The sequence below is a fragment of the Crinia signifera genome, chromosome 1 (genome assembly GCF_055691185.1).
Source record: "Crinia signifera chromosome 1, ASM5569118v1, whole genome shotgun sequence".
Lineage (NCBI taxonomy): Eukaryota > Metazoa > Chordata > Amphibia > Anura > Myobatrachidae > Crinia > Crinia signifera.
In genome coordinates this window covers 365,204,386-365,231,278 of record NC_139217.1, presented here as the reverse complement: position 1 = coordinate 365,231,278, position 26,893 = coordinate 365,204,386, and the positions used below count along the sequence as shown (strand labels likewise).

The 26,893-nt window shown below is 42.4% G+C and overlaps 1 protein-coding gene across 18 annotated transcripts in view; it reads right to left on the bottom strand.

Moving 5' to 3' along the window:
• RIMBP2 (RIMS binding protein 2) overlaps nt 1–26,893 on the bottom strand; it is a 359,110-nt gene that overhangs the window by 187,564 nt on the left and 144,653 nt on the right. Inside the window, exon 1 of one of the 18 annotated variants that reach the window (XM_083150385.1) lies at nt 5,185–5,354. The exons of the other annotated variants lie outside the window; for them this stretch is intronic. Coding sequence (XP_083006511.1) covers nt 5,185–5,247 — 63 coding nt within the window. The 5' untranslated portion in view covers nt 5,248–5,354. Of the gene's footprint in view, nt 1–5,184; nt 5,355–26,893 lie in introns of those variants that run through there. 18 annotated transcript variants of the gene reach the window in all.

Genomic DNA, 26,893 nt, shown 5'->3' with positions numbered 1-26,893 from the left:
GTGCTGCTGAGTGGACATCTGCCCAATTCCATTTGTACACAACCCATCAATTTACTACATGCAGAGCTGCAAATTGCTCCAGAAGAGCTCTGCGTTCTCTTCCCTGACCAATATACAGAGGGAAACTGTAATGTGATCTGAAGCATTTAGCACAATTAATACACACACTTGCCTATAGAAGATGCAGAATATGTGCACGAGGCACTTGTCAGAGAAGCACATGAACATGGCGTCTAACAGGAAACAGACTATCAGATCCATCTGGTATGCCTATTTTAATTTAACAGATGTTTCATTTCATTTTAGTATCATCCATCTTTTATTTTATTCCCGGAGGTTATGGTAGAATGTTTTATGTCTTTTCTTGGATGTAAGCTAACATTAAATGATGGTTAATACTGTATAAACTTCAGTTGCTGGGAGTGCACTGAAAAAGGTGAGCTTGAAGACACATCACACAATGAGGCAGCCTTCCTGTAGAAAACAAAAAAGGGACTGCTTTAATGAACAAAGAGCATAGGGACTTTACCAGTTATGATGAATGACAGTGCATGGACTCCGATCACTGCAAACAGTAGCTATGGACTCTACTGTTAGGAAAAGGAGGCTCAAGGGTTTATGGTTAATGTCCCCGCTACAATAAATTGACAATGTTATGTTCATCAGGCATTAGGTTAATGGGTAGAAAAGAACAACAGATGAAAAGTCAACAGGAACAGGAAAACAAGGAAAGAAGAATCATCCATCTTATAATTAACACCTGGATAGATTGGGCTCATCTTCAAAGTACACAACGGCAGAGTACAAATTCCCTTTAGTGGTGCTGGTATTTATGCATACATAGTCTAGCTTTCTGTAAAAGCCTGTCACATTTGTGCAGGGGCAGAAGTGTCTTCCGGCTCATAAAAGTAGTTGGGAAGAGCAGATCTTCATTAAATGGGACACATTTTGTCCCAGATGCAATTCAGTGTGATTTAAATTTTTAGATGCAAAATGTAAAAAAATTATTGTTTCAAACATACAAAATGCAGTCAAAGTTCTTTATAAAAAAAATAGCAAAAAACCCACAGATCTGCTTGTCTGTGGTCCCGGCTCTCCTCCTGGCTGGCTCCTGCTAATGAAAAATAGCCCACACAAAATGTCTTCCCCCTTACAGCAGACACTTCTTGAGGATGCTAGAGGAGGTGGTGGCCTCCTCTAGCATTCTCAAAAACAGTCTGCTGCTAGGGTCATTTTCATTAGATGGAGCCAGCCAGAAGGAGTGTCGGGACCGCAGACAAGTAGATCTGCGGGTCCCAGCCACAGACCCAGCGGCGGCAAGCAGCAGGGTAAGGCAGGCTTGGGGAGGGGGGGGGGGGGGTTATTTTACTGGTGGAGGGGGAGGCAGGCTTTGTTTTTGTTTTGTTTGTTTTTTTTCGGGGGGGGTGGGGGCTCATTTTAAAGTTATGCCACTGCTGGAGAGTTATCGGTCAAGAATAGGTGGCACATGCAGGGGGAACCAATACACTATAATCCTTTTTATAGTTATTTCATTAAAGAATCAAGTTAAAATCAATTCTCTTTTAGATTAAAAAAAAAGAATGTAATTGACATAACGGTCTCAAAGCCCCGATTATTGACATAATGGATAGGCCCCTATGACAAACATACTGTGCAAGAGATAACATAGAAAATGGGAGGTCTCATAATTGCATCTGTGGTTCCTATGGCCTTGCAACTGTCAGCCTGAACTTTGTATTGTTGCACTGTTGAATGGTATATAATTTCAATGCTAATTTGTGGAACATGGGATATAATAAATTGTGACTTACTGTAGCAAGGGAGATTACATTGCAGCAAGGGAGATTACATTACAAAGCAGCATCACCAGACTGCAAGTGCCCTTATTTTACAGTTTGTGCTATTCTACCAAGTACACCAAAGTCAAACATACTTGAACAGTGTACATTATATTTCTTTCTCTTTTCTAGTTACAGTCCTAAATAACAATATGCCAATGTATATGAGTAAATAAAAGTATATACTTGTTAAAATCAGTCATAACCAAAATATATGACATACGCATGCTAAAGATTTGCTATAGAAAGTGGGATCAGAAAAATACTGCACTAACTAAAGTGGTCCCGGTTCATAGATCTACAGTCTCTAGATAGACATGCAATAGGTCAACATGGACAAAAGATGGATGCGGTCAAAATGACGACACAAGCAAAAGATGGCCATGAGTTTTTCACAATTTTTTTTTATGTTTTTTAATACTTTACCATCCATGTGGACCACAATTGAGAATGGTAAAGTGTGCCAAGTGAAGCGAGGCCCCATACCACAAAGCATGGCGAGCGAAGCAAGCCATGTGAGGGTACGAGTTACAATAATTGGGGATCTATGTCAACGGATGCTGACATCGACATCAAAAAGTTGAGGAAAGACTCATGTCGACCTTTTCATTTGACAACCTTTTTTTGTGTGCTTGTTGTCAACCTTTAGACCAGTGGTTTCCAAACTTTTTTCAATCACGGCACCCCTAAGTATCAGAACATTTTTCATGGCACCCCTAGCCCAAACGTTTCTAATTGAGAAAATAAGAATAAATATTAAAGTAAGTAAATTGTGTTTATATCTAATCCTTAGTGTCAGTTATGTGATGGGGGAGAGGATTCACTTCTGTTTGTCCACAATTTGCCTAATACATTGGTCAAAAAATAATTTTAATGGGTCATGGACCACCAATCCAGGGCACCCCTGTAAGTCCTCCAAGGCACCCCAGGGTGCCACGGCACACAGTTTGGGAACCACTGCTTTAGACTATGTTGACCTTTGTCAATGTCAATCTAATGCATGTGGTCTAGTGGTCAACCTATTGACTGTCTATCTAGACACAGTCTATGTAATCATACACACACAACTAAAGTCCCAATAACCTACAAGAGACATTCCTTAAATAATACAGAACATAAAAATGTATCTCATGGAAACACACTATTCACGATAATAAAAGTTAAAGCACATTAACTGGAGCTAAACATGAGGATGCATATTTACCATCAGCAGAACATATAGCCTAACCTAACTCAGACTTTTATTGCACAGATGCATTATACGTACAAAATAGACTTAATCAATATTCAAAGAATAGCTAACATGACGAAAAGTGATTGATAAAGAATATTACACCCCCCTGACATAAATCATGAAAAATAAAATCCCTTCCTGAGCAGCAGCAATTAATTCATGTTGTGTACAGAAAATTATTGATACAGTGGGGGAAATTTACTAAAGGAAATTTGTAAAAAAATAGGTGTATTTGTATCCAGAAATACACTTATTTTTGACATTTACTATCCCGGAAATACGGCAATTCGTATTCGTATTGATAGCACATCAATACGACTACGAATTGCCGTATTTTTGGGATAGTAAATGTCAAAAATAAGTGTATTTCTGGATACAAATACACCTATTTTTTACAAATTTCCTTTAGTAAATTTCCCCCAGTATGTTTATCTACATTTACATATTCATATGATGGTTTGTGCTAGCTTATTATCTCCCTGTTCTTCATCCTTCATACATATAAGCGCGTTTTACCTTATAATATATAAGCTGCATTCTCCAGTCAGACAGAGAGAGGAAAGGGGAAAAGCACAAGTGACTTGCTGTGTGCTAAAACCCTGGATACTCTCAAAGCTGAAGTGTAAAAGACAGGATATGAAATTAAACAGTAGCAGGATGATTGCTGTAGAGTAGACTAATGTAATGTGACAATACTGCCTGTGTAACAAACTTCCAAGTTGCCTGGAGTAAGGCATCTGTTTCTATGTATCTGGTCTGCTTCGGCCCAACATGTTTGGGTGGTTTTCTCCTACTACGGCACCTTGCATTCACCTTTACAAATACATTGTAACTTTACATTTCAATGGTCATCCGATTAACTTCCACATACACTACACTATTTCCCTGTTAGTGCTAAAGAATGTAAAAATACTTATTATTTATATATTTCCACTGGGGAAAAATCCTAAAATCCTTTCATGTATAATCCCTTCTTTAGGATCAAAGCTTCATTAAAATATTCCGCTCTCTGGATTTAATTTGCACTTTACATTTATTTTTGCTTTAAGATATACCAAGCCATCTCCTCCAAAATGTTCTGACAGTTTGTATTAAATATACAAATAATGTTGGCTTGTTAACCCACATTATATTTCTTACAAACGGTAACAATTTGAAATATTCTTTTTCAGTTACTGTGTTGTGCCACATTATGTATATGACATGTAAGAAAGTTTCATATTAGCAGAAGACATTCACAGTGGACATTGTATGCTGTGTGCTTTGTTAAAGCTTCTGCAAAATATACTGCTAGGCAGGAAATACACAGGTTTACCAAGCATAGCCCCTTACTTATTACTTTGGGGTTGATTCAGCTCTGGACGCAATTCTGATTTGGTCGCAATTGACTAATGTTTTTTGGGACTACACAGCGTAACCAGAGTTGCAGAGTGCATGTCTTGCAGTGGTGCTGTGGCTATGGTTGAATTGCACTGTAAGCCACAGACTGATTGAAAGTTGCAGGAGGGTGGCAATGAGAAGTGTTAAAAAAAAAAAAAAAACAGGGACCTGTCAGCCCCATTTTTCTGGGCGTATGAAAGCCTGTGTCATCAGAAGCAGTTTCTTGTCAGACATCCTGAGCAGCCTTTGAGTTACCACTGTTAATTCAATGCTGCGGATCACAGAAGCTGGCAGTGGGCATCTTTTTGCACAAGACACCTCCTGAAGCATTTGCATATGATCATGCAGCCTCTACGTAAAAAGACAGTGTCGGTGTCAATTGCACCCACCTTCAAATCGGGCTACATTTGCCAAAAACAGTAGACATACGTGTGCCAAATGGGACAGAAGCATTTTTCAGCACTCATTCTCAGTGGACAGCTCCCTCATTGCCATATTCACATGACTAGCTGTTTCCTAAAGGAAATGATACCCTACGAGACGTTTAATTATCCAATTGCATTTTTACAATAGTCATAAATAAAAACGTTATTATAATCCCAAACAGCTACTGCATATCTCCTGTATCGCAACATATCTAAGAGAATATAACATTCCATATCAGATGATCACTAATATCCTGTTGTATCGCATATCAACCCACACCTCACCATTCATACAACGTTGCCTTACCAAAGTCTGTCCTTTTCTTAGCACCGCAGTCTTGTAAGGGAGTAATTCCACAATATTCCTCATAAATAAAATTAAATGAACATTACTGCTAAACAAATGAGATCCTTACACATGCTTCGTCTCCAGCATGTAGAATATTTGACTTGTTAGTATGAAAGTAGGTCAGTCGATGCTCTGAGAGAAATTTTTTTTGTCAGGCTGGGAAGAACCGTGTAAAATGCCCAGAGAGACAATATCTGCGCAAATCCTTGTGACAGTAAGGTTTTATTTAGAAACATTTGAATTTTAAATAAGCTGTTTCTACTATTAGAACCCCCAACTGACATTTCCCTAAAAACAAAAACACCTTAATAAAGAAAAAGTTGTAGGTCCTCACACATGACCCAGACTATAAATAGAAAAGGGAAATTACAGATTTAAACTTGGCACAATATATTGCCATGCAAAACATTTGACTTGCAATGCCCCTGTGACATCCACTGGGTAAGTGCTCAGAGCGGTTTACGTGTCTGGCAGCTCAAGAGTTTCACTTAAAGGTCTTCTTGGAAAAGTCACGATTATAAGGCTGCATAAAGATTAGTGTATGAACCACTGTAGAAATGCTACCTCCCAGTTATGCCCCCACATTTATTTATATGTTAATCCCCATATGTTGTTGTCAGCAACACTTCCTTTAAATTCCACTCTCTCTGAACATTAAAATCACAATTTACTGTCACATGCATTTTATCAATCCTTTCATCAAGTTAACTCATTCTTTCCAACAAACAAGTTTAATGCTTTCCTTTACTGGTATTATAGAATCCTTTATTGTCTGTTACCAGCTCTTACTATTCCCGTAAGCCTCAACAACATATGAATTTACCATTGAATTCTAATAAATGTAATGAAGATGCTATAAAGCAGCCATGCACAACCTGTGGCCTCCATTATAATTATATGCGCCCTTCTGGTTTGAGACCCAAACAGGGCTTTTGTCTAAACCCGTTGTGATGAATAAGCATCTCTGGGCCAGATGTATCAAGCTTTAAAAAGTGATGAAATGGAGAGTGATAAACAGCCAGCCAATCAGCTCCTACCTGCCATGGTACAGACTAGGTTTATCACTCTCCACTTTATCTGTCCCTCTACTTGTGCCATAGAGCGCTATGTGCTCACTGGTAATCAGTTACCAGTCATGGATGGCATAATGGCTAGCATTACTGCCTCACAGCCCAGAGGTCATAAGTCAGTTCCTATCCAAGGTACTGCTGTACAGAATGTGTATGTTTGCGCACAATGTGACAGCATTACAAAATGCTACTGCAAGTATAATATACAGCAATACAATGCAGGAGTACAAAAATGTAGCTACGACATGATGGAGTCAGGGCAGACAGCTAAGGAGCATGATACATAAACAACACTCAGGGATAAGTGTCAAATAATTTGGATTGGTCAGGGAACCCTGTTTGCAAAATACAAATCAGAACAGCAGCAGGCACAATAATCAAATGATCAAAGTTAACCAGAAGCAGAGAAAACACAAGAGCAACAGCAGTCAAGCTGTACACAATAACTGGCAATGTATGAGTGCCACTAAAGAATCACCTAAAGTGACATCAGTACCTTGTCTGACCCTAAATCCGTAATGCAATTACAACAATAACACACATGCAGATTCAGTTGGGGGATGACTTCATGATAGTTTAAATGAGCAGTGAAGACAATAGCTATTCGCCTTGAAGCAGACCATTATCCTTATAGCTACCTGACCCCTGGATCTTATTTGCTTATTTTAGGACAGTGTAATACCTACATTTCACCTGTGTGCGTGTTTTGGCCTTAAACTTGCAGATACGTTTTGTCATGTGTTATTCGCAGAATACGCTTGTTATACTGTACCTTTATGAGCACATCTATTGTAGCTCTAACTAAAAGCAGGCTTCAATGGGATAAATCCAAAGCTAGCCCTGTTCTACAGATTTACTGTAGATCTGAATTTGGTGACACAAATAACCTAACATTGATCTGCTTCATATACATAAATCTATATGAGAAATCAGTCACCTTAGATTCTAAATTATATACTGTTTCCACAAAGAATAAATGGAGTTTACATGTCATCTACTCAATGTTTTTCCTTTTTTCCCGATTTTTGGAAACAATCAGAAAATCGGAGAAGACGTGGATTCGCGAATCCACATCTTTTTCTGCGGAAATTCCAAAATTTTGTGGCCATTTCTGGGAATTAAGATTTGGCTTTTCAAAGAGCCAGATCTGCAAATGCAAAAACAGCCAGGATTAAATATAAAATCCCCTTATTTCAGAAAATAGGAAATAAGGGGAAACATTGAATACCCCTCTAAGTGATGAAAGGAATCAAGTACTTTTACAAATTTTGCAAATGGCCCCATAACATGTTTTGCCTTAATCCCAGTTTTATCTATCAAATGCCTATGGGAGAATCTTTAGCAAATTTTTATCATTATAGAGCAGTGGATCCTAGACGGTGTGCCGTGGCTCCCTGTAGTGCCTCAGGATACTTGCAGGGTGCCTTGGGTTAGTGGTCTTGAAAAAATTCAAATTATTTATAGTCAACGTAATAGGCAATATGAGTGCTGGTGGCTGCTAATCATAACATATGTGTACAAACAGAAGCAAATCCTGTCCCTCACCACATATCTAGGGCGTAATGATTTGGGAGCCACGGTTATAGCATACTTTAAAGGAGTAGTGGACTGATCCTTTTAGGACTGGTTATGTTCTACGTTTCTACTGTGCTCCTAGTCTCAGTGCCCTGGACACCACAGCATGATTGACATGCTGGCAATGTTTGGCGGAGGAGATCAGGGAGGGAGGGGGCGGATTCCTGAAAATGGAGATTGGAGATGTGCTGACTCCATTTTGACAGCATGCAGAAATTTGGAGGACAGTCTGAGGAACCATAGATTGTCCAAGACTTCTGATAGACCAACTGATGCATGGGACTGTGATACAAAGCTTTGTCTTCGCAAAAGCCGCTGGTGGGAATCTTTTAACTAAAGATGCCTCCGGTGAGATTTACATTAGATTATACAGCAGCAACCATCCATCCTGCTAGCACCTTTTACAGGCCAGTAACTCTCCATGCACAAGACTTGCATCAGAGAAAAAGCTTTTGTACCCCAGGCCCCCCTGAATATCAAGGTAATTCTAACGTCAACAGGCAGTGCCTGTGAAACAGTTAAACACTTCATGAATGTGAATATAATATTAGCTATACTACATGAAAATGAAAAACAAAACACTTATTGTAATATTCTTACTTGGCAGCTCTGAAGTGGGAGATCTAGTGGTATTTGAGAAAGAAAACTGCAAGAACAGCAAATAAGTGAATGTATTAATTGCATAACCTATTATGAAAATTTCTTCCTGAATACTCAAGGCTAATTACAGCTTCCAAGCGCTGAGCCCTCTTTTAGACTATGAAACGCAATTATTTTGCTGTTATATATAATAGCTATATAATTATATTGCCGGCATTGCTACAGCTTACAGTTTCAAAGAGAAAAGTACAAAAACACACAGTGCACAAATTACTCTCAATTTTCTACACATCGTGGACTTATATTTATATATAGAGAAAGGGATAGGAAGTGAAAGAGAGAGAGAGAAAGGAGGAGAAAGAGAGAAAGGGGAGGCAGCATAGACAGAAAAAGACGAGGGGGATGGGGGCGGTTTGCTTGTAATTGTGGTTTAGTGGCATTATACAGAGAGTTTCCTATGGCTTTAGCTTATACTAGTGGTTGTTCCAAAATATGGAGAATATAATAGGGCACTTCGGTAACAGGCTGACAGTACAGATTTCTTCCTGAGGATGTTAATGTGTTTATGCACTGGGGATGTATTGTGTTAGCACTAGCAGCAGAGGAGCTGCAGGGACGGTGCTTTTACAGCACTGAGGTAATGGGTTCAATTCCCACTATGGCCCTAACTGTGCTTGTGTGGGATTCCTCTGTGTACTCCATACCCTCCAACATATCGGACTCAAAAACCGGTACGGGGGTGTAGACATAGATAGAGGGGCATGGCCATGGGTAAAGAGGGAGTGGCCATGACCCTTTTACTTTCCACTTCATATCCAAAAGATTTTAGCATCCCCTTTTAAAATAGAGATAACTGTGCTGGCTGTCCCTATCTCAGTCCCATCGGCTGTGCGGGGTCTGGCTGGAAGATGACCGGAAACCGGCCACTGTTAGTCACCGCAGCCGGGTTCTCCATGCTGCCGCACTTTAGGCCACCCACTTGTGACGTCACACCGCCCATTCTTTTTCCCCAGCTTGCGATGTAGTGGCTGGGTGCGGCGTGGGGAGATAAATCTACAGTCACTCTCTGGCATTGCTGAATGGCCGCACACAGCATGCCGGGACATGTAGTCTCCCCACAGTGCCCTGCCGCGTTGTCCTCCAACCACAGTCTATCCCCTAGCAGGGAGAGGCAGGCCCGCTGCGTCCCCCTGCAGTGCACCCTGGGAGATATAGTCCAGGCAGGAAGCTCCCCCATGCTGCCTGGGGAGCAGTCGTCTGTGTATTTAACTACAACTCCCAGAGTCCCTCAATCACCCAGAGCTTCTGTTAAAAAAGTGGTACAATCAGTACAGCTTATTTTAGCCGGTATGAACCGGGTAAATCGATAAAGTTGGAGGGTTGGAGGGTATGGTACTCCGGTTTCCTTCCACACTCCAAAATTATACTGGTAGGTTAATTGGTTCCCAATAAAATGAACTCTTATTTTTTTTAGTGTGAATTTGGCAGGGAAAATAGATTGCAAGCTCCACTGGGGCAGAGACTGATGTGAATGGTCAGATATTCTCTGGAATATGTGTGCGCTATGTATATAATGAGTAATAAATTATAATACATAACAGTACTGATAGCGCTGTCCTGATACTAGTGTGAATGCTGAGCCTGCCATGGTGTAGGAAGTTCCCTCTGATCTTGTGGCTGTACTGGTGAACAGGGATGTATGTAGAATTTATGCTGTCGTAGACTAACTAAGATAGTGAAACTTGTGTTGCACATCTTTCACTTAGAAGTGATAAAAGGTCTATGGTTTGTATGCTTCATATAACAGTTATCCAGCTCACCACATAACCCAGGGCTGGGCAACATCGACCCTCCAGATGTTAATGAACTTCACATCCCAAGATGCTTTGCATTAGTTTTGCTATGTGGCCATGCTGAAACTGATGCAAGGCATGCTGGCAGGGGCGTAACTAGATATTCGTGGGCCCCATAGCAAAAGTTTGTAAGGGCTCCCTATTTTGCAACTAATGGTGATAAATGTATGTAAAACACATTACTTAGACAGGAAAGATGGGCCCCCTTCAGCTCTGGACCCCATAGCAGCTGCACCCCTTGCACCTATGGTAGTTACGCCTTTGCATGCTGGGATGAGTAATTCATCAACATCTGGAGGACCGGTGTTGCCGAGCCCTGACATAACCCATATGACAACCTCTTCCAGGGGAAACCTATGTTGACAGAGAATGGACGACATGTGAAAAACACAAAATGTAAACAAGCAAAATGTCAAGGTGACAACGGTCGACACGTGGTAAGGGTGACATGTGTTTTTCATGATTTTTCTCTGTATCAACATCTGTCAAATTGAACCTCAAAGGAGTGTAATGCATCCCCATGCATGGCACGCTTCCCTTGCATGCTTCAAACATGGTGCCTCACTCTGCTGGCGCTTTGTTCGGCACATTTCACCAATCCAAATTGTATTCCACCTGGATCATAAAGCATGAAAATGTCAGACAGAAAAAAATCGTGAAAAACTAATGTTGAACTTTTCACTGCTGACATGTCAAATGTTTGCTTGTGTCGACCTTCACCAAAGTTGCCCTAATGCAGGGATAGGGAACCTTCGGCCCTCCAGCTGTTGTTAAAATACACATCCCAGCATGCCCTGCAACAGTTTTAGCATGGCCAAATAGCCAAACTAGAAGGGCATGCTGGGATGTGTAGTTAACAACCGCTGGAGGGCCGACGGTTCCCCATCCCTGCCCTAGTGCATGTTGATCTTTTGTCTGTCAACCAACAGTGGTCGACCTATTGACTGTTGACATGGACACTGTGAACTGATCAACCGGAAAAAAAATGCAATGTGGGGATGGAAGAGGCTAGTAATATATTGTTGGAGCTAGTAATTATATGTAGGCTCAGTGTATTGGATGTGGACATTGTATAAAATGTACAAGCTAAATATGTAAATGATGGGGCTAGTTGGCAGGAAGAGGGCCTTTTCATTAAATTACAAATCTTCTCAGTGGTAGTTGGAGGAAAGCAGATGTATTTATTAAATGTGGGCACTATTCATTTATTGTAGTGAGGGAGAGCTTTAGTGTTCTCCTCTTGTCACCCACCTTTTCTCCCTTGTCCCATATGATCATGTTGCGCCCTGATGGAAATACAAATTTGCTCCCTCGAGATTTGCTTTCATAGAATGGGGTCTATTAAGAGTTAGTAAATCTACAGTAACCACATTAAGCACCCTGGGTACCATCAGGCCAGGGGTTACAATCATTATATTTGTAATGAGGCAATTACTGTAGTTAACAGAGGATAATTAACGTGCAAACAAAAGAGGCCATGTCACACGTGGCCTTTAAAATGCCATGATATTCTGACTAGAAAACTGTGGCATACTAAAGAGAGAATGCTCTAAAATAGGCTCACTCAGTAATAAGAGAGGTAAATAATGTTCTGCTGGAAAACACTGTACATAAAGCATTATGATTTACTGGTCATTTTAAGATATCTATGTGATTCGGCCCTTTGTCAGAATCAGGGCCAGATAAACAAATGGGTTTGAAAAAGCTCCAGCCTTGAATATAAAAATAGACTTATCATCGGGGCAGCAGAACGATGATACCTAGCTGGCACACAGTCGGCTATAAATCAAAAGTATTAAATTTGTTTTTTTAAGTTTTCTCACTAAATTATGCTATTTTTTATTTACTAAGAGAAACCATGGGGCTGATAGTTATTATAATTTATTATGATAATTTATATGGCGCCACAAGGGTTCCGCAGCGCCTGACAATACATAGATGAGCGAAAAACAAGAAAATAATGAATTACAGTACAATGCAATTTAGGACAAGTACATGGTAAATAAAGACCGTTCCAGCAGGGGACAGGACACTGACACACTTATCAAAGTTCAGTGACGTTTACAGCAACATGGCTCTGGCAACACCCACACAGCACTAAGCAAAGCTCCTCCCCTTCTCTGGTCCTTAAACATTTTCCACCCCAGGCCCATGAGGTCCTTAATCCAGCCCTGCCCAGAATGACTTCTATTTGATTTAATTGGCCGAGGAAACCAAAACAACTTGGGGAAAATCACACAATCAAGTACATACCAACCCCACACAGATGGGGCACTATATAACTCATGTCCCAAGCGCTGTCAGAAAGCAACGCTACCCACTGCGTCTTCACAATAAAAAAGAAAAAGAAATATACCATTTTAATACTGATTACTACTTAACTCTTATTTGTGATATTGCTTTTAGACTTCTGAACAGCATGTTCCATATTAATTAGCTATTCACTACTAAAATTGACATCTGTGGAATTTTCTATTCCTAATTAGTGACATAAATGATGCTAAATTGCAAACCTGAGAAACAGCAATTTTATGCATGCTGTGCTGACGCCTTTTACACACAAGGCAAAACAACTGACAGCTCTATTAGGAAGCAACTTCAATGGAAAAGCAATTATAATGGAGGTGGGTAGTATTAAAAACCTGGATTTTGAAGTATGGACTTCATCAGTCTGTATCATTATTGTTATTATAAGCAAGTATGCGTAAGTGCACTTAATTGTTTTATATTTGTCCAGTGTGTAACATTCTGTAGATAGAAGGATTGCCCAATCTGTATGCAGTTATCACATTTTGAGTCAGACATTCAAACAGAAATCGTAAAACTCTTTGGGGTTTATTTACTATTTAAGGGCCCCACATACAGCACGATATTCAGGCATTTTCTAAGCGATTTTAACAAATCACTCCGAAAATGCCTAAAAACGCTTGTAAATCGCTGTGTGTATAGCCCACACAGCGATTTACATGCGCGCCGCCGCCGTTCTGAATCTGCCCAAGATTCAGAACAGGCCCGCCAGACAATTGAGAGCAGTCGCTCACAAAGCTCCTGCTCATCTCCCGTATGTGTGGCTGCGGGCAGATGAACAGGGCCGAGTGAATGAGGAGGCCGCAGACACCACCACAGAACCCGCCGCCAGCCAATCACGACTCACTGCGTAATTTCCCTGCTCCAGTTCGAGACAGGAGGCAGGTAATCGGAGGTAGACGGCACAGGAGGAGCAGGGAAGAGTTCCAGAAGAAAATGCCCTGGGAGGCGAAGGCCATGCAAAAGAGCTGCAAAGGCTTCTGTCCCCAGGGGAAGAACACAGACGAAGAAGCAGAAGCCCTGGGAAGCAGCGGCCTTGCAAAAGAGCTTAAAAGGCCGCTGCCCCAGGTGAAGACTCCGCAGGAGCCCCCCTAGGTGAAGACAAGATGCAGTTTAATAAAATATGTAAAAATCTGTGTTTGTGTTTTTAGGAAATAACATATTTAAAACCTGTGTTTGTGTTTTTATTTTAATATATCCTTTACAGGGGGGCTATAAGTACCGGCGGGCCCTTAATGCCCCACATGCTGGTACCTGTGGTTCTCCCAAGTACCAGCATGTGGGGCAGGCTTGCTGGGACCTGTAGTCCTACTGTAAAAGACAATATTACTGTTTAAACAAGCTATCAACCCTGCACCTACCACCCAGGGCTGCAGGGGATAGCCCCGGGCTTCAGCCTGGGGTGCCCTGGAGAGGGGGACCCCTTATTTGGGGGGGTCCCACCTCCCCAAAATCTCCCGGCCTGGGCTGACTAGTTAGGATGGGTAATGCCCCATCAAGCGTGTCCCCTGGCTATGGCATTACACCCCCTGATAGTGGAGCCTGGTGCTGGTCCCCAAAATACGGGGGACCCATATTCATTTTGTCCCCCGTATTTTGGAAACCAGGGCCAGCTCAAGAGCATGGTGCTGGTCCCCAAAATCCGAGGGACCTCCACTCACTTTGTCCTCCGTATTTTGGGAACCAGGACCATTATTTTTTTTTTCTATTACAGAAAATTATTGTCGGTAGGACTAAGAGGACATGACGCTGGACCCTGGACTTGGTAAGTTTTGTTTCTGTTGGTCCCCACTGTGCCACCAACGTTTAAAAGTTTGCATATGGGGGAGGGGGGACCACTAGCCACCAATGATTTAAGTTTTGGGGGGGGGGGGGGTGGTTTGTGTGTGTGGGGGGGTCCACTAGCCACCAATGATTTCAAAGTGTTTTGGGGTCCACTAGCCACCAATGATGAAACTTTTTTGGGGGAGGGGGGTGTCCACTAGCCACCAATGATTAAACTTGTTTGCTTTTTTTGGGGGGGGGGGGCACACTAGGGGGAGGGGAGAGAACACTTATTAAAGAATACACTATTTATGTGCTAGATGTCCATACCATATAACATTATTTTTGTGATGAAGTCCAGTGTTTTACGTCACTTTCTGTGACAGTTTTGAAATCTCCCATGCTGACTCTCCAATTATGAATCTCTGCGTATGTAGGGCGCTAAGAGTCAGATCATAATACCCGACCCTTCTGAGATTGTCTTGCTAACCAACTCTTCAGAAATAAACCTTATTATGGGGGTTATTTACGTTTGTTCAGTCCTGCGTGCATTCACATGCAGGACCGATGTTGTGCGTCAGTCGGGCCTCTGCGCATGTGTAGACGTATGGTGCGTGCACCCACGGTGAACTTTCGGTTCACCTGATGCACGCACCCATGGCGGGTAGCTGACATCACCGGATGTCAGCTGGCCGGCCATATCCGCGCCAGCGTGCATGCATATGTAAGTAACTTAAAAGTTACTTATATATGTGTGTACGCAGCACATCATTCGATGGTCGGAGACCATCGAAAGATGTGGGCGGTTACCCGAGGCATGCAAATGGATGTTTATGCAAATCATCCATTTGCAGCCTGTGCGGGCGAACCCGCACTTCGAGGGGGCGGCGGGTGGGTGTCCATTCGCCAGGCGGGGTTTGGTGAATCAACCAGAATAACCACCTATGTGTAAGTCATGTTCTAATCAGTCACCACTCCCGATAGATCCCCTTCTAGGCCTGTGGGCAGCAGTCCATTTTTAGAGCATTCATTTTCTGGTCTCACAAGTGATACCTAAGTGATTATCACTAATTTATAGACTATTTATACATTCTGCAGTGTCATGCAGTGTTAAATAGAGCATGATCTACAACAAAAATGTACAGGAACTAAAGATAAAATGCAGAACGTTCAAGAGACACAAATTCTAGAACTACAAGAACGCATTCATAATGTTGTACACAATATGTAGTCAGCGTAGAACTGGCACACAGGGTAAACCCCCAGTGGGCCCCACTGTCTGGTGGGGGGGGGCTACCTCCTCTTCTGGCGATCAGGTTCCAGACTGTATGCTTGATTTATACATTATACATGTTACCTGATGCTGTGCAGGACTATGGTGTATTTTCTATTGCACATCTTTCATTTAGAAAGTGCTAGAAGGTCTATGGTTTATATGTTTTGTATAACAGTTATCCAGCTCCCCACATAACCCGTATGACAACCTCTTCCTGGGGAAACCTATGTTGAGAGAGAGTGGACGACAAGTACAAGGTCAGCATGTGAAAAACACAAAATGGCGACAAGCAAAATGTCAATGTGACAATGGTTGACACATGGTAAGGTTGATATGTGTTTTTCATGTTTTTTTTTGTCTGTGTCAACATCTGTCGAAATGGACCTTGAAGTAGTGTAATGCATCCCCATGCATGGCACGCTTCGATCACATTTTATTCTTATTAATCTGGTACATTAGCATTCATGCACTAGATTTACTATCCTGTTTACTCTCTTATGGTTAGCTCAACTTCTGTTGCAGCTGGGCACAACTTTCTGGAGAAGGACCATATCCCTAACCATGGGCCCCTATAATGGTATTGCCCTGTGGACCCTTCATGCCCAATTCCGACACTGGACGTAATACTGTAGGTAAAATATATAACAAATTAGTATAGTACAAAAACGTCTTCTGTGGAGAAGGTGGAAGTGGACAATAATACAGGAGGGCATAGGGTCCTGCTTTTTACAGCATCAATCTAATTACATTTAAGAAATTATAAAATAAATGCAAAATGAAGTTACAAAGTGCAATAGAATGTAATACATCAAAATGCTAAACTATGCACAAACACCTAAAAGCAGGATACAATATGAATGGTATTGTAATGTAAAGCTACATCATCATGCAATGGGAACAAAAGTAGAATACTTGTACAGGTCGAGTATCCCTTATCCGTTTATTCTAGAAACCAAAATATTCCGTCAGAATAATTCGGGTTTTTATTTTTGGGGGTTTCCCTACCTCATCCCCGGATGTCCACGGCGGCCTTCAGGATCCTCTTCAGCGGCATCTCTGGTCCCAGGGGTGCATTGTGCGAGTGCGCTGGTGAGGTCACCAGTGCGCCCGCACACTCCACTTTTTTTTCATACTCACCTCATCCCCGGATGTCCACGGCGGCCTTCAGGATCCTCTTCAGCGGCATCTCCGGTCCCAGGGGTGCATTGTGCGAGTGCGCTGGTGAGGTCACCAGTGCGCCCGCACACTCACGCAATGCACCCCTGGGATCGACTATGCCGCTGAGAGATCCTGAAGGCCGTCATGGATGCCGGGGGACACTGTGGACATCTATGGGCTGCAGCTAAAGCAGCCCATAGAATCAGGGGCATGCGTAGTACCTACGTTGATACTGTGCATGTGCCGGTCCCAGTGCCTGTCATCTGTATGGTACAGGTGCTGGGACTGTGATTTTTTACTTCTATGGGCTGCTGCCAAAGCAGACTATAGAAGCTGGCTGCATGCGCAATACAGAGGTCGGTATTGCACATGCGCTGGTCCTGGCACCTGACATTGTCATTGTACAGGCCCCGGGGACCAGAGGAGCAGTGGGAACCAGAAGAAACGGCAGCAGGGTGGAGGGGGGTGCCGGCATCTTAGCAGCCCGCTCCTACCATAAGGTTTATTACAAAACTGTATGACTCATTACAAAATATATCATTAAATATATCATTAAAATTATAATCATTAAAGATGAAAATCTCTGAGCTTAAACTGTACAGATCTTGACACCAGAGTAGAGTAGTGATAGAGGTGATGATGTAAACATTCAAATACATTTGTTAAAACTAAAAATAGACTTTAGAAAATCATTAAAAAAAAATATTTGGGGTTGATAAATCCAACAGTTGTAGTTGGTAATTGAAGTGATTAAATCTAAAATATATGGAGTAAGAATAAATAAGTTATCACCATAAAATCTAGCAATTTTCTGCACTTAATAAAACTGTACATCATTACTTACGTATTGCAAGAAGTCCACTATACACACAACTCCATCCTCATTACCTATTGTCACTAGCCCAAAGCAGATAGATGCTCTGGCAATTGCAAAGCATGGGGATGGATTAAAATGAATGTTCTTCCTAGCAGTGACCTTTCCGTACCAGCTGCAAGTGCTCACGCCCTATGGGATTTATAGGAGGAGAATACACAACAGCTTCCTGGCTCCTAATAATAAAGGGAGAATCCAGGAGAGCTTTGGGTGTTTTTATGGTTTAAAGTTATTTACACGCAAGTGTCTAATCGGATCCAGCCTCTTTAACGGTCATATACAAATAATGAAACATATTATGAAACATACAAATATACTTTTAGTACTACCAAAATACACTGTTAGGATGACAGGTACAGGGGAAAACTCAATTCAGTACAATTAGTTGAGTCTCTCATGCGACTGACAATACTGTAGCTCTCCCTTTGCATCCATAATTCCACTAATCACACCCAAAGGATTTTCAAGTACAAAGAAACTGCTGCTCGCCAGACTCTATGAAAAGTACAAGGTTTAGTAAGCCGGAAAATTGGAGGTAAAAACTGAAAGTTGCGTGTGCATCTTTGAGCAGCGAGGGACAGCTGTTTGTGCAGATCTGATTGCAGTACAGGTGGGACGCATGCTCAAATGTGCTTAAAAGAGTAGGGTATACAGCAGGGGCTAATTAAACAACAGTGAGGCCTATGACCATGGGTTCAACCAGCCATAATGAAAGCCAGCCCCACATCATCCCTGGGTCGGTACCTGTATTGTAGGGGGTGTGGATTATTAGATAGACTGTGTCTAAATACACCGTCAGTAGGTAGACCCCAAAAGGTCAACATTCAATAGGTCAACAGGATCAAAAGGTCAACATGGGGAAAGTCGACATAGGAAAGTTTGCCAAAATGTCAATATGAAAATAGGTAAACAAATGAAAAGGTCGCCACGAGCATTTCAACAACTGTTGACATGGACCCCCAATTAGTGTAACACGTTGCCCCACATGGCTCACTTCACTTGCCATGCTTCAGACTCGGCACATTATTATATACTCCCTCCATGTTGACATGGATGCTATAGCAAGAACAAGGCGGTTTAAAAAAAAATCAGGACCTTGTGACCCTGTCGACCTTTGTGGGTAGAACTTTTGACTGTCTATCTAGACCAGACATGTCCAAACTATGGCCCTCCAGCTGTTGTTTAACTACACATCCCAGCATGCCTTGCCATAGTTTTAGCATTCCCTAATAGCTAAACTTTGGCAAGGCATGATGGGACTTGTAGTTTCACAACAGCTGGAAACCTATTGTAGGTGTGGTGCTCAAACACAGCATGCCCATCCGAGAGCCTACCCGCCATGTGCAGTTTGTACATCTTCCACTACATTTCCAAAGCTTTAAATAAGTCACCAATTATTTTGTGTGTGTGTGTGTGTGTATGTATCAGGCATTCCCAACCACGGTCCTCAAGGCACACCAACAGTGCAGGTTTTAGTGATATCCAGGCTTCAGCACAGATGTTTAATCAGAATCACTTAAGTACTAATTAAGTCACCTGTGCTCAAGCCTGGATTTCACTAAAACCTGCACTGTTAGTGTGCCTTGAGGACCGTGGTTGGGAATGCCTGGTGTATATGGTGGGAACAAGCACAGCAGGCTGCTGGGTGTTGTATGGCAATTAGGCAGGAGACGCTAACTTATTGTACAGATGAGGCTGCTCTAGTTGGAGTGGCTCCAGACGCACTGATCATCGCCCACCATCCATGGACGTGAGAGCGTGTGAAACACTTGCACGTCCAAATCTGCCGGTGCACACTATCCGCCAGATATTAGTGGATGGCACGCTGGCGGACTGGTAGAGAGTGGCTCCATCGGTATATCATGTTTTAATACAGCAACAGTGAACCTCAAATTGTCTTTTGGTGCTTTAGTAAAAGGTTGCCTACCAATGTTTCCGTATACATCATAGCAAGAGCTGAGGGATTTGCACAATAGATAGAACCGTTTTCAGTATTTTACAGTAAATCACAATGATAGTCAATTGTCAATGATACATTTTCTCTTCTTACGGAGAACGGAGCGCTAGGGGTGTAGGTTTGGTCTGAATTTCTCTGTTCAAAAAAATCATCTATTAGTGATACCATTCTGAAAGCTACAGAACATTCATCCATTGATCCTTATATAAACTATAGAAATGAACAATTCACATCACAGAGTAGCTTAACATTTGGTGCATGTTCTATTGCAAACTCATTAGCATCATCATTAAATAACATTGATTCCAAATGTACATAGTCTGTATTGTTAGACATGAGGCAGAAATGTGGGGATAGAGATGCACCCTTTACTTGGCAGTTCTTCCTTCAATCCTATTTCTACCACACAGCTGTTTAAATCTGTGAAGCAAGAAAGAACACATCAATATTGGCTATATCTGTAAATGCTTACACGTTATACATGCCCAAACTCGGCAGCAGTACATAAAAGCATTAAACAGTTCACTCAACCAGATCCTTGGAAAGTAATGTAGTGTGAAAACATGTACTCACATTATTGTGGCACTAATTTGATCTTGATAAAGGGGGAGAGAGGAGACCAATTCCTAACAGTATAGTCCACACAAAGAAAAAGGTTAAAAATGATTTATTGTTCCATAATTAAAACCACCACGGAACAATAAACCAGTTCTTAATATCTTTCTTTATATGAGCTATGCTGTGGAGAATACAGATCCTTTCTTGCCCTTCATTATTATTGTTATCCTTTATTTATAGGGTGCCATAATATTCTGCACCGCTGTACAGTACAGAATCATGCATTATACATAAGCTGTAGATGAACAGCAAGCAAAATTTTGTACTAAGTAACAAAAATACAGGACAGCCATTGCACTGGTTAAAGAGGTAGCAATGGATTAGAAGCAGGGGCAATTAACGCCTCAGTGCAGATCCCTTGTGGGCTGGCATAGCTGCCAGTGGCCAGGAGCAGGTAAAGGGTGACAGACTGGAGGGGTGGGTGTGTTAGAGGGTAGAAGGTGTCAGGCTGACAATGTGGGTGTGAAAGGGCCGCTTTTTGGGGAAATTTTTCCAGGGCCACTTTGAATTCACAATCCACCCCTGATTAGAAGACCGGATAAATGATGGCCTTGCTACATGGTCCTGAAAGTTCACAATTAAATGTTAAAACAGTAGAAGGTAAGACATGGGTCTTTTATAAAAACTAAGCTGGCTACAGAAGAAATAGGTGGGAAATGGTATGCTTTTCCAGTGGCTCCGAGGGGTGGTGTACTGGTTACCCAGGCCTGGTTGTTAAAGGTTGTGCCATCTTCCCAAAGATATCATTGGGAAGAGGGTACCCGCATATTGAAGGCAAAGTGCACATGTGCCATCTTCCCAAATATCACAGTGAATATGGTGCCAGCCAAGAACGAGGGACCCACTTCCCAAAAGAAAGGTAAAAAGAGGGTGCCAGCTCCAATTATGAATATTTTTACTTGTATAGCTCTCTACACCCCTGTGCTTTACTGAAAGGTATTTTTATTTATTAAATACCATTTAAAACCAAAATCTGGGGAAGAGTATGATCTGGCATCATAGAGTGTTCCATAAGTGAGGACCAATAAATTGAGAGTCCAAGGGGTATATTTACTGTTGGATTTTAGGGGCGTAAGTATTAGGAGCATTATTAAATGTAAAAAAATGTAACTCTCCCAATAAAAGAAAACTAGCACTATCCACTTTCTATGGACAGAGAGCAGATGTGGTGGAAATGCAGGAGACTTCCTTTTCCTCAAGTCCAACAGTTTTTTTTTACTTTTTCAGAGATACCCTGTGGACTATTTTGCTGATGGCCCTTATAAGCAGAATGGATTATGGGTTATTTTTACATGCCTCAGCGCCCTTTGTTCTATACCATAAAATGTTATATAAAAAAATGAATTATTTTATTTTTCCTGGACTCTTGGAGGATAAGTGGTTTAGTTTATGCTCCTAATACTAACCAGGTTCAGCTTATTTGGAAAATGTGTTTGGTGACTCAAAAAGTTCAGAGCGGCTATTTTATTGTTTTAGGGAATTGTAGCTTGGTATTCTAAAGGCCCATACACACTGTGCACTCCCGCATCATCGCCGGGGAAGCCGCTCATCTGCTGGTATTACCAGCAGATGAGCAGCTTTGTGGACAGCTCCCCATTCCAGGCCAATCTTTATTTTGTAAAAAAAAAATGGATTCTCAGTATCACGGCAGCAACTAAGCAGCAGATTCAAGTGCTAAGGAGCACCACTCCTATACATATATCCTGTATATACCAGAAAAACAATAGGTAGTAACCCAGTGCAGATTGGTAATGAGGTAGATAATTCAATTTCGTATGTGGTCAACATCCAGACTCCCAAGGTGGGCGAAATGTAATAGGGTTCAATTTTTTTAGACATGCGATTTTTGACCAAATTCACACGTTTTCAAAAAATCCCTCATTTAATAGGGTGAGAATTGTGGTAAAAAAAATTGCACCTTTTTGCCATGTAATTCGCCCATTTTGACATGGTGAGTTTTAATCACACCTCAATTTGTATCCAGATGTTTTCCCATTATAAAGTATACAACTCGCAAATGTAATAGGGTGCGTATTTTAATAAACGATACCAAAAATCGCAAAAAAAAAAATAGACCAGGTTCTGACTGCCGAATCCAACAGAACCATACACAGACCATTGTGATATGTGCATGGTTCTGTCCTAAAAAATGTGTAAAAGTAAAAAAAAAACAAAAAACTGGGGGTCCCCAGTATTTTGGAACCAGCACCAGGCGCCAACAGGCCGCAGTGTCATGCCACAGCCAGGGGACACTTTTTACGTATGGTCCCCTGGCCATACCATGCTCACCATGGCTGGTCAACCCTGGATGGGGTAACTATGGGAGTGGGGACCCCCTCAATAAAGGGGTCCCCCCCCAGGCTTCACCCGTCCAGGGCTGAAGCCCGGCATCCCTAGGCGGTGACCGGGCTGATATGTGAAAAATAAAATAAAAAACATTGCTTTTATGGTCGAACTACCCCAAGTCCCAGCATGCAGGCAAGAGAATGTTCAAATAAAAACACACACACACACACACACACATAGAAAAGTATAACTTTAATATACATACACTAATTTTACACCAGGATACATAATCCAGGCTCCAGCAGTGTCTCTCTGCTGCCACACTACCAGTGGGGGTGAGCCAGCTCCCCTCGCACTGACTGAGGGGTGAGCCGGCTCCCCTCCCACTGACTGTGGGAGGAGCCGGCTTACTCCTCAATAATGACAGCGTATGTCCCCGCTGTCACAGTGCTATAGAAGCACTCTGCCCTGGTTGGCTATATGCGTCTCCATGGAGACGCTTTCAGCCAGTCAGGGCTGAGTGGCTTTCCCTGATTAGCTAAAAGCATCTCCATGGACCATCAGACTGGTTTTATATGGGGCAGGCAATTTACTAATAATATTCATAAGGTGATCTCTCCTGGTGCTATTCACAGCATGCAGAATATAATTGACCCATATAATGGTTGTCTTTTAATGTTCGGAGAGATTTATGCCCCATTTCTAAGCAATCTGACCAGATCGCTTAGAAATTAAGCATGGAACACTCTGTATGTAACCCTATAGCAATGGCGATGCACAGTCCGACACATCATCTATGCCCGCAGATAGACAGTGCATGCATGCCCGCCAGCGGCAGGTGCCAGACGACAGGGCGGGCAGCCGTTGATTGGCTGAAAGAATTCTCTCAGCCAATCAGTGAATATTATTATCTACACACGGAATCACAAACATCTGTCGGGATCGGGTGTATCGGCCCAAATCATACTAGTGTATGGGCACCTTAAGACTTTTTTGCACACTGTATCAATCTGCAAACAACTACAGTTCAATAGTTAATTTGCAGAAATAAGTAACATCAAATTATACCCACATCATTAAACTAGCTCTTCATTCTCATTAGATAACCCTCATTACCTATAGGATTCTCAAACATATTTAATTAACCCCATTAATGGATTCAAACTACTTGAATGCAGTGACCCTAATCCAGTACAAAAAACATTCCCAAATCATTAACATTAATTAATGAACCTTCTAGGACTAGATTAAGATCTGAATTAATTTGGGTATCTCAGAACTACAGACAAGGTATTGGTTTATGGTCCCAGCCATAATCCATGTAAATACGTATCTCAAAAATTATTGATCATTTACAATTAGTGAAAACAGTCAAAAATGCAGTCATATTATCACAAATGCAGATCTTTTACTGCTATTGACAAGAGCCAGGACACAACACGAAGTCAATTTAAAACCATTAGTAAAAGGACGTTTTCCAAAGTGAGCTAATACACCAGTGATGTTAATCAGACGGTCACTGAGAGTGGGTCAATAAGTAAGGTAACAAGACACTGCTTCTCCTAATGCCCATTAGACTGCGCCTCATACCAGTCCTACTGCTCCAACATCAGGTAACATGGTGGGGTTAGCGGAAACATGGGCAAACACTGAGGTGCATATTGTGATCAGATTTCTGTGTCATCAGCAGCTGAATTCCATCACCAGCTTGTTGAGGTGTACAGCGATAACGTCATGTTGCACGAGGGGAAGCAGTGGTGTGCTGGCTCTGGCCTGGTGGCAAATTAGAAGGAAATAGAGTATATTCCAAAGGTGAGAGTCTTGTTACATTACTTATTGAACTACCATCATAAAATTCAGACTTGTGAACCTTCATTAACATTTGGAAGATTTAGGGAATAATGGAATAGTTTTATGATCCCCAATGGCCCCATATATAACAGATTTTCATGATTTCCCACTTGTGCACAAATTACTTAATCAATATCTATTAAGTCTGATTGAGCCATCTGTACTTAAACAGAAAGATACAATTAAAACAGAGATTACGTTATTAGCATTTTAATGTACAACAGGTTTTCACAATAGGTCATAGGTCATATATATTGATAGTTTCTTTGGTCATGCTTAGGGTACTGAAACTCAAATTGGTACTTGTGTACTATCACGGCTCCCATCTCATCTCATCTCATTGCATACCATAAGGCTTAAGATGGTATGCAATGAGATGAGATGTGCTGCGATGGGACCCGATCTTATACAATTTAAAATTGTATACCATTGTATATGGCATACGATGAGATGAGATTTTAAATTATATAAGCACACTAATGGGTGCTTTCAAGGTCAATTGGCCCCCCTATAAGATTTTTAATTAATACAATGTTAAATGCACCCCCACGCCACCCCCACTATCAACGGCTACCTGAAGCGTGGCGAGCGCAGCGAGCCCGCGAGTGGCGGCGGTACGCGAGTGGCGGCGGTACGCGTCCTCCGACCTTTTCATACCCCCACTATCCATGTCGGCGTGGAGTTGATTTTATATAGTGTGGCGAGCGCAGCGAGCCACCGAGCCCGAAGCGTGGCGAGCGGACGCGTAATACATGTAAAGTATTACGCTTCGGGCTCGGTGGCTCGCCACACTATATAAAATCTACTCCACGCCGACATGGATAGTGGGGGTATGAAAAAGTCGGAGGACGCGTACCGCTGCGCTCGCCACACTTCGGGTTGGCGTTGATAGTGGGGGTGGCGTGGGGGTGCATTTAACATTGTAAGCACCCATTAGGGTGTTTATACAATTAAAAATCTTATAGGGGGGCCAATTGACCTTGAAAGCACCCATTAGTGTGCTTATACAATTTAAAATCTCGTCTCATCATATGCCATTGTATGCCATATACAATGGTATACAATTTTAAATTGTATAAGATCCCATAAGATGGAAATCGTGGGAGCCGTGATAATACACAAGTACCCTCAAATTTGGGAAAACCTACAAGCCTGTGGATTCTCTTTTTAATGCGGCCTTGATTAAAAGTACCTGCAGACGTTTATACCAGATGAGACAACATTTTCTAGTTCAACATCTAGTTCAACATCTAGCTCACCGCCGGAGGTAGTGGAAGAGCATGACGCTGTCTGGTCTGTTATACTGAGTGAGTATGAATACTTTGAAGTTGTTATGTAGAGTAGCTATGTATAACTGGGGGCAGGTGCCAGACAGTGCTATGTAACACTACAGTAACCACCTGGCGCCAGCTGTCCCAGTGATAAAGGGATGAATCTTTACTCATGGCCACTCAGCCAATCAGGGCTGAGCTATGCGTGTCCATGGAGATGCATCGGCAACGCTAGCAGCCTCTGTAGCGCTGGGACAGTGCATCTGTGCAGGAGAAAGCCGGCTCATCCCGCTGTCAGTGCGGGGTGAGCCGGCTCTGCAGCAGAGAGACCAGCACTGGACCCTGGATTGGTAAGTATGTTGGTGTAAAAGTGAGGTGTGTGTTTATGTGTGTAATAAAGTTATACTTTTCTGTGCATGTGTCTTTTATTTTAACATTATTTTTACAGGTGGACTACAACTCACAGCGGGCCCTGTTAATGCCCCGCATGCTGGGACCAAGTCTGACATTTATCCAGTGCTAGACCTTTTCCAAAATACTACATATAGGCCCTTATTCTGATCGGTGCGGCCCGATCAGAAATATGCGGTCATGTCCGTGCAGGCGAATCCCCGCCTTCCATACGGATCGCCACCTCCGTCCGTATGCGGATATGTGGCGGTCCGCATGAATGTGGACGGGGATACGCCTCCTCCATGGTGGGAGCAGCCCCTGCATTCGATGGTCGCCGAACATCGAATGCAGGGCCGCACGCTCCACCAGGTCCCGCAACACAAGACCACACGGACACTTGTCCGTGTGAAATCTTGTATGGGGGCGGGCAGCTGACATCCGGCGATGTCAGATGCCCGCCCTGTACCCACGCGTCACGGCCTCATTACCATGCATACGCCCCGCGTTTGCATGGGAACGCCCATGAAACGCGGGGCGTATGCATAGGGTAATGAGGCTAAGTAGCCCCTCACGCCCCTCTACGCCCCCTGTGCGGCGTATAAAGAATCCATGCGGCGAAATCGCCTGCACATGCGCAGAGTGACCTCTGCACATGCGCAGACGATAAACATCGGCGGGCCGTACGCAAGCGGGAATATCCGCACCGATCAGAATAAGGGCCATAGTTACATTGTGTATAGCATTCGCCTTAATCTTCTCACTGGTCTAGAAGACATTTATTTCTCAGGACTCAACTATGTGTATGGTATATACG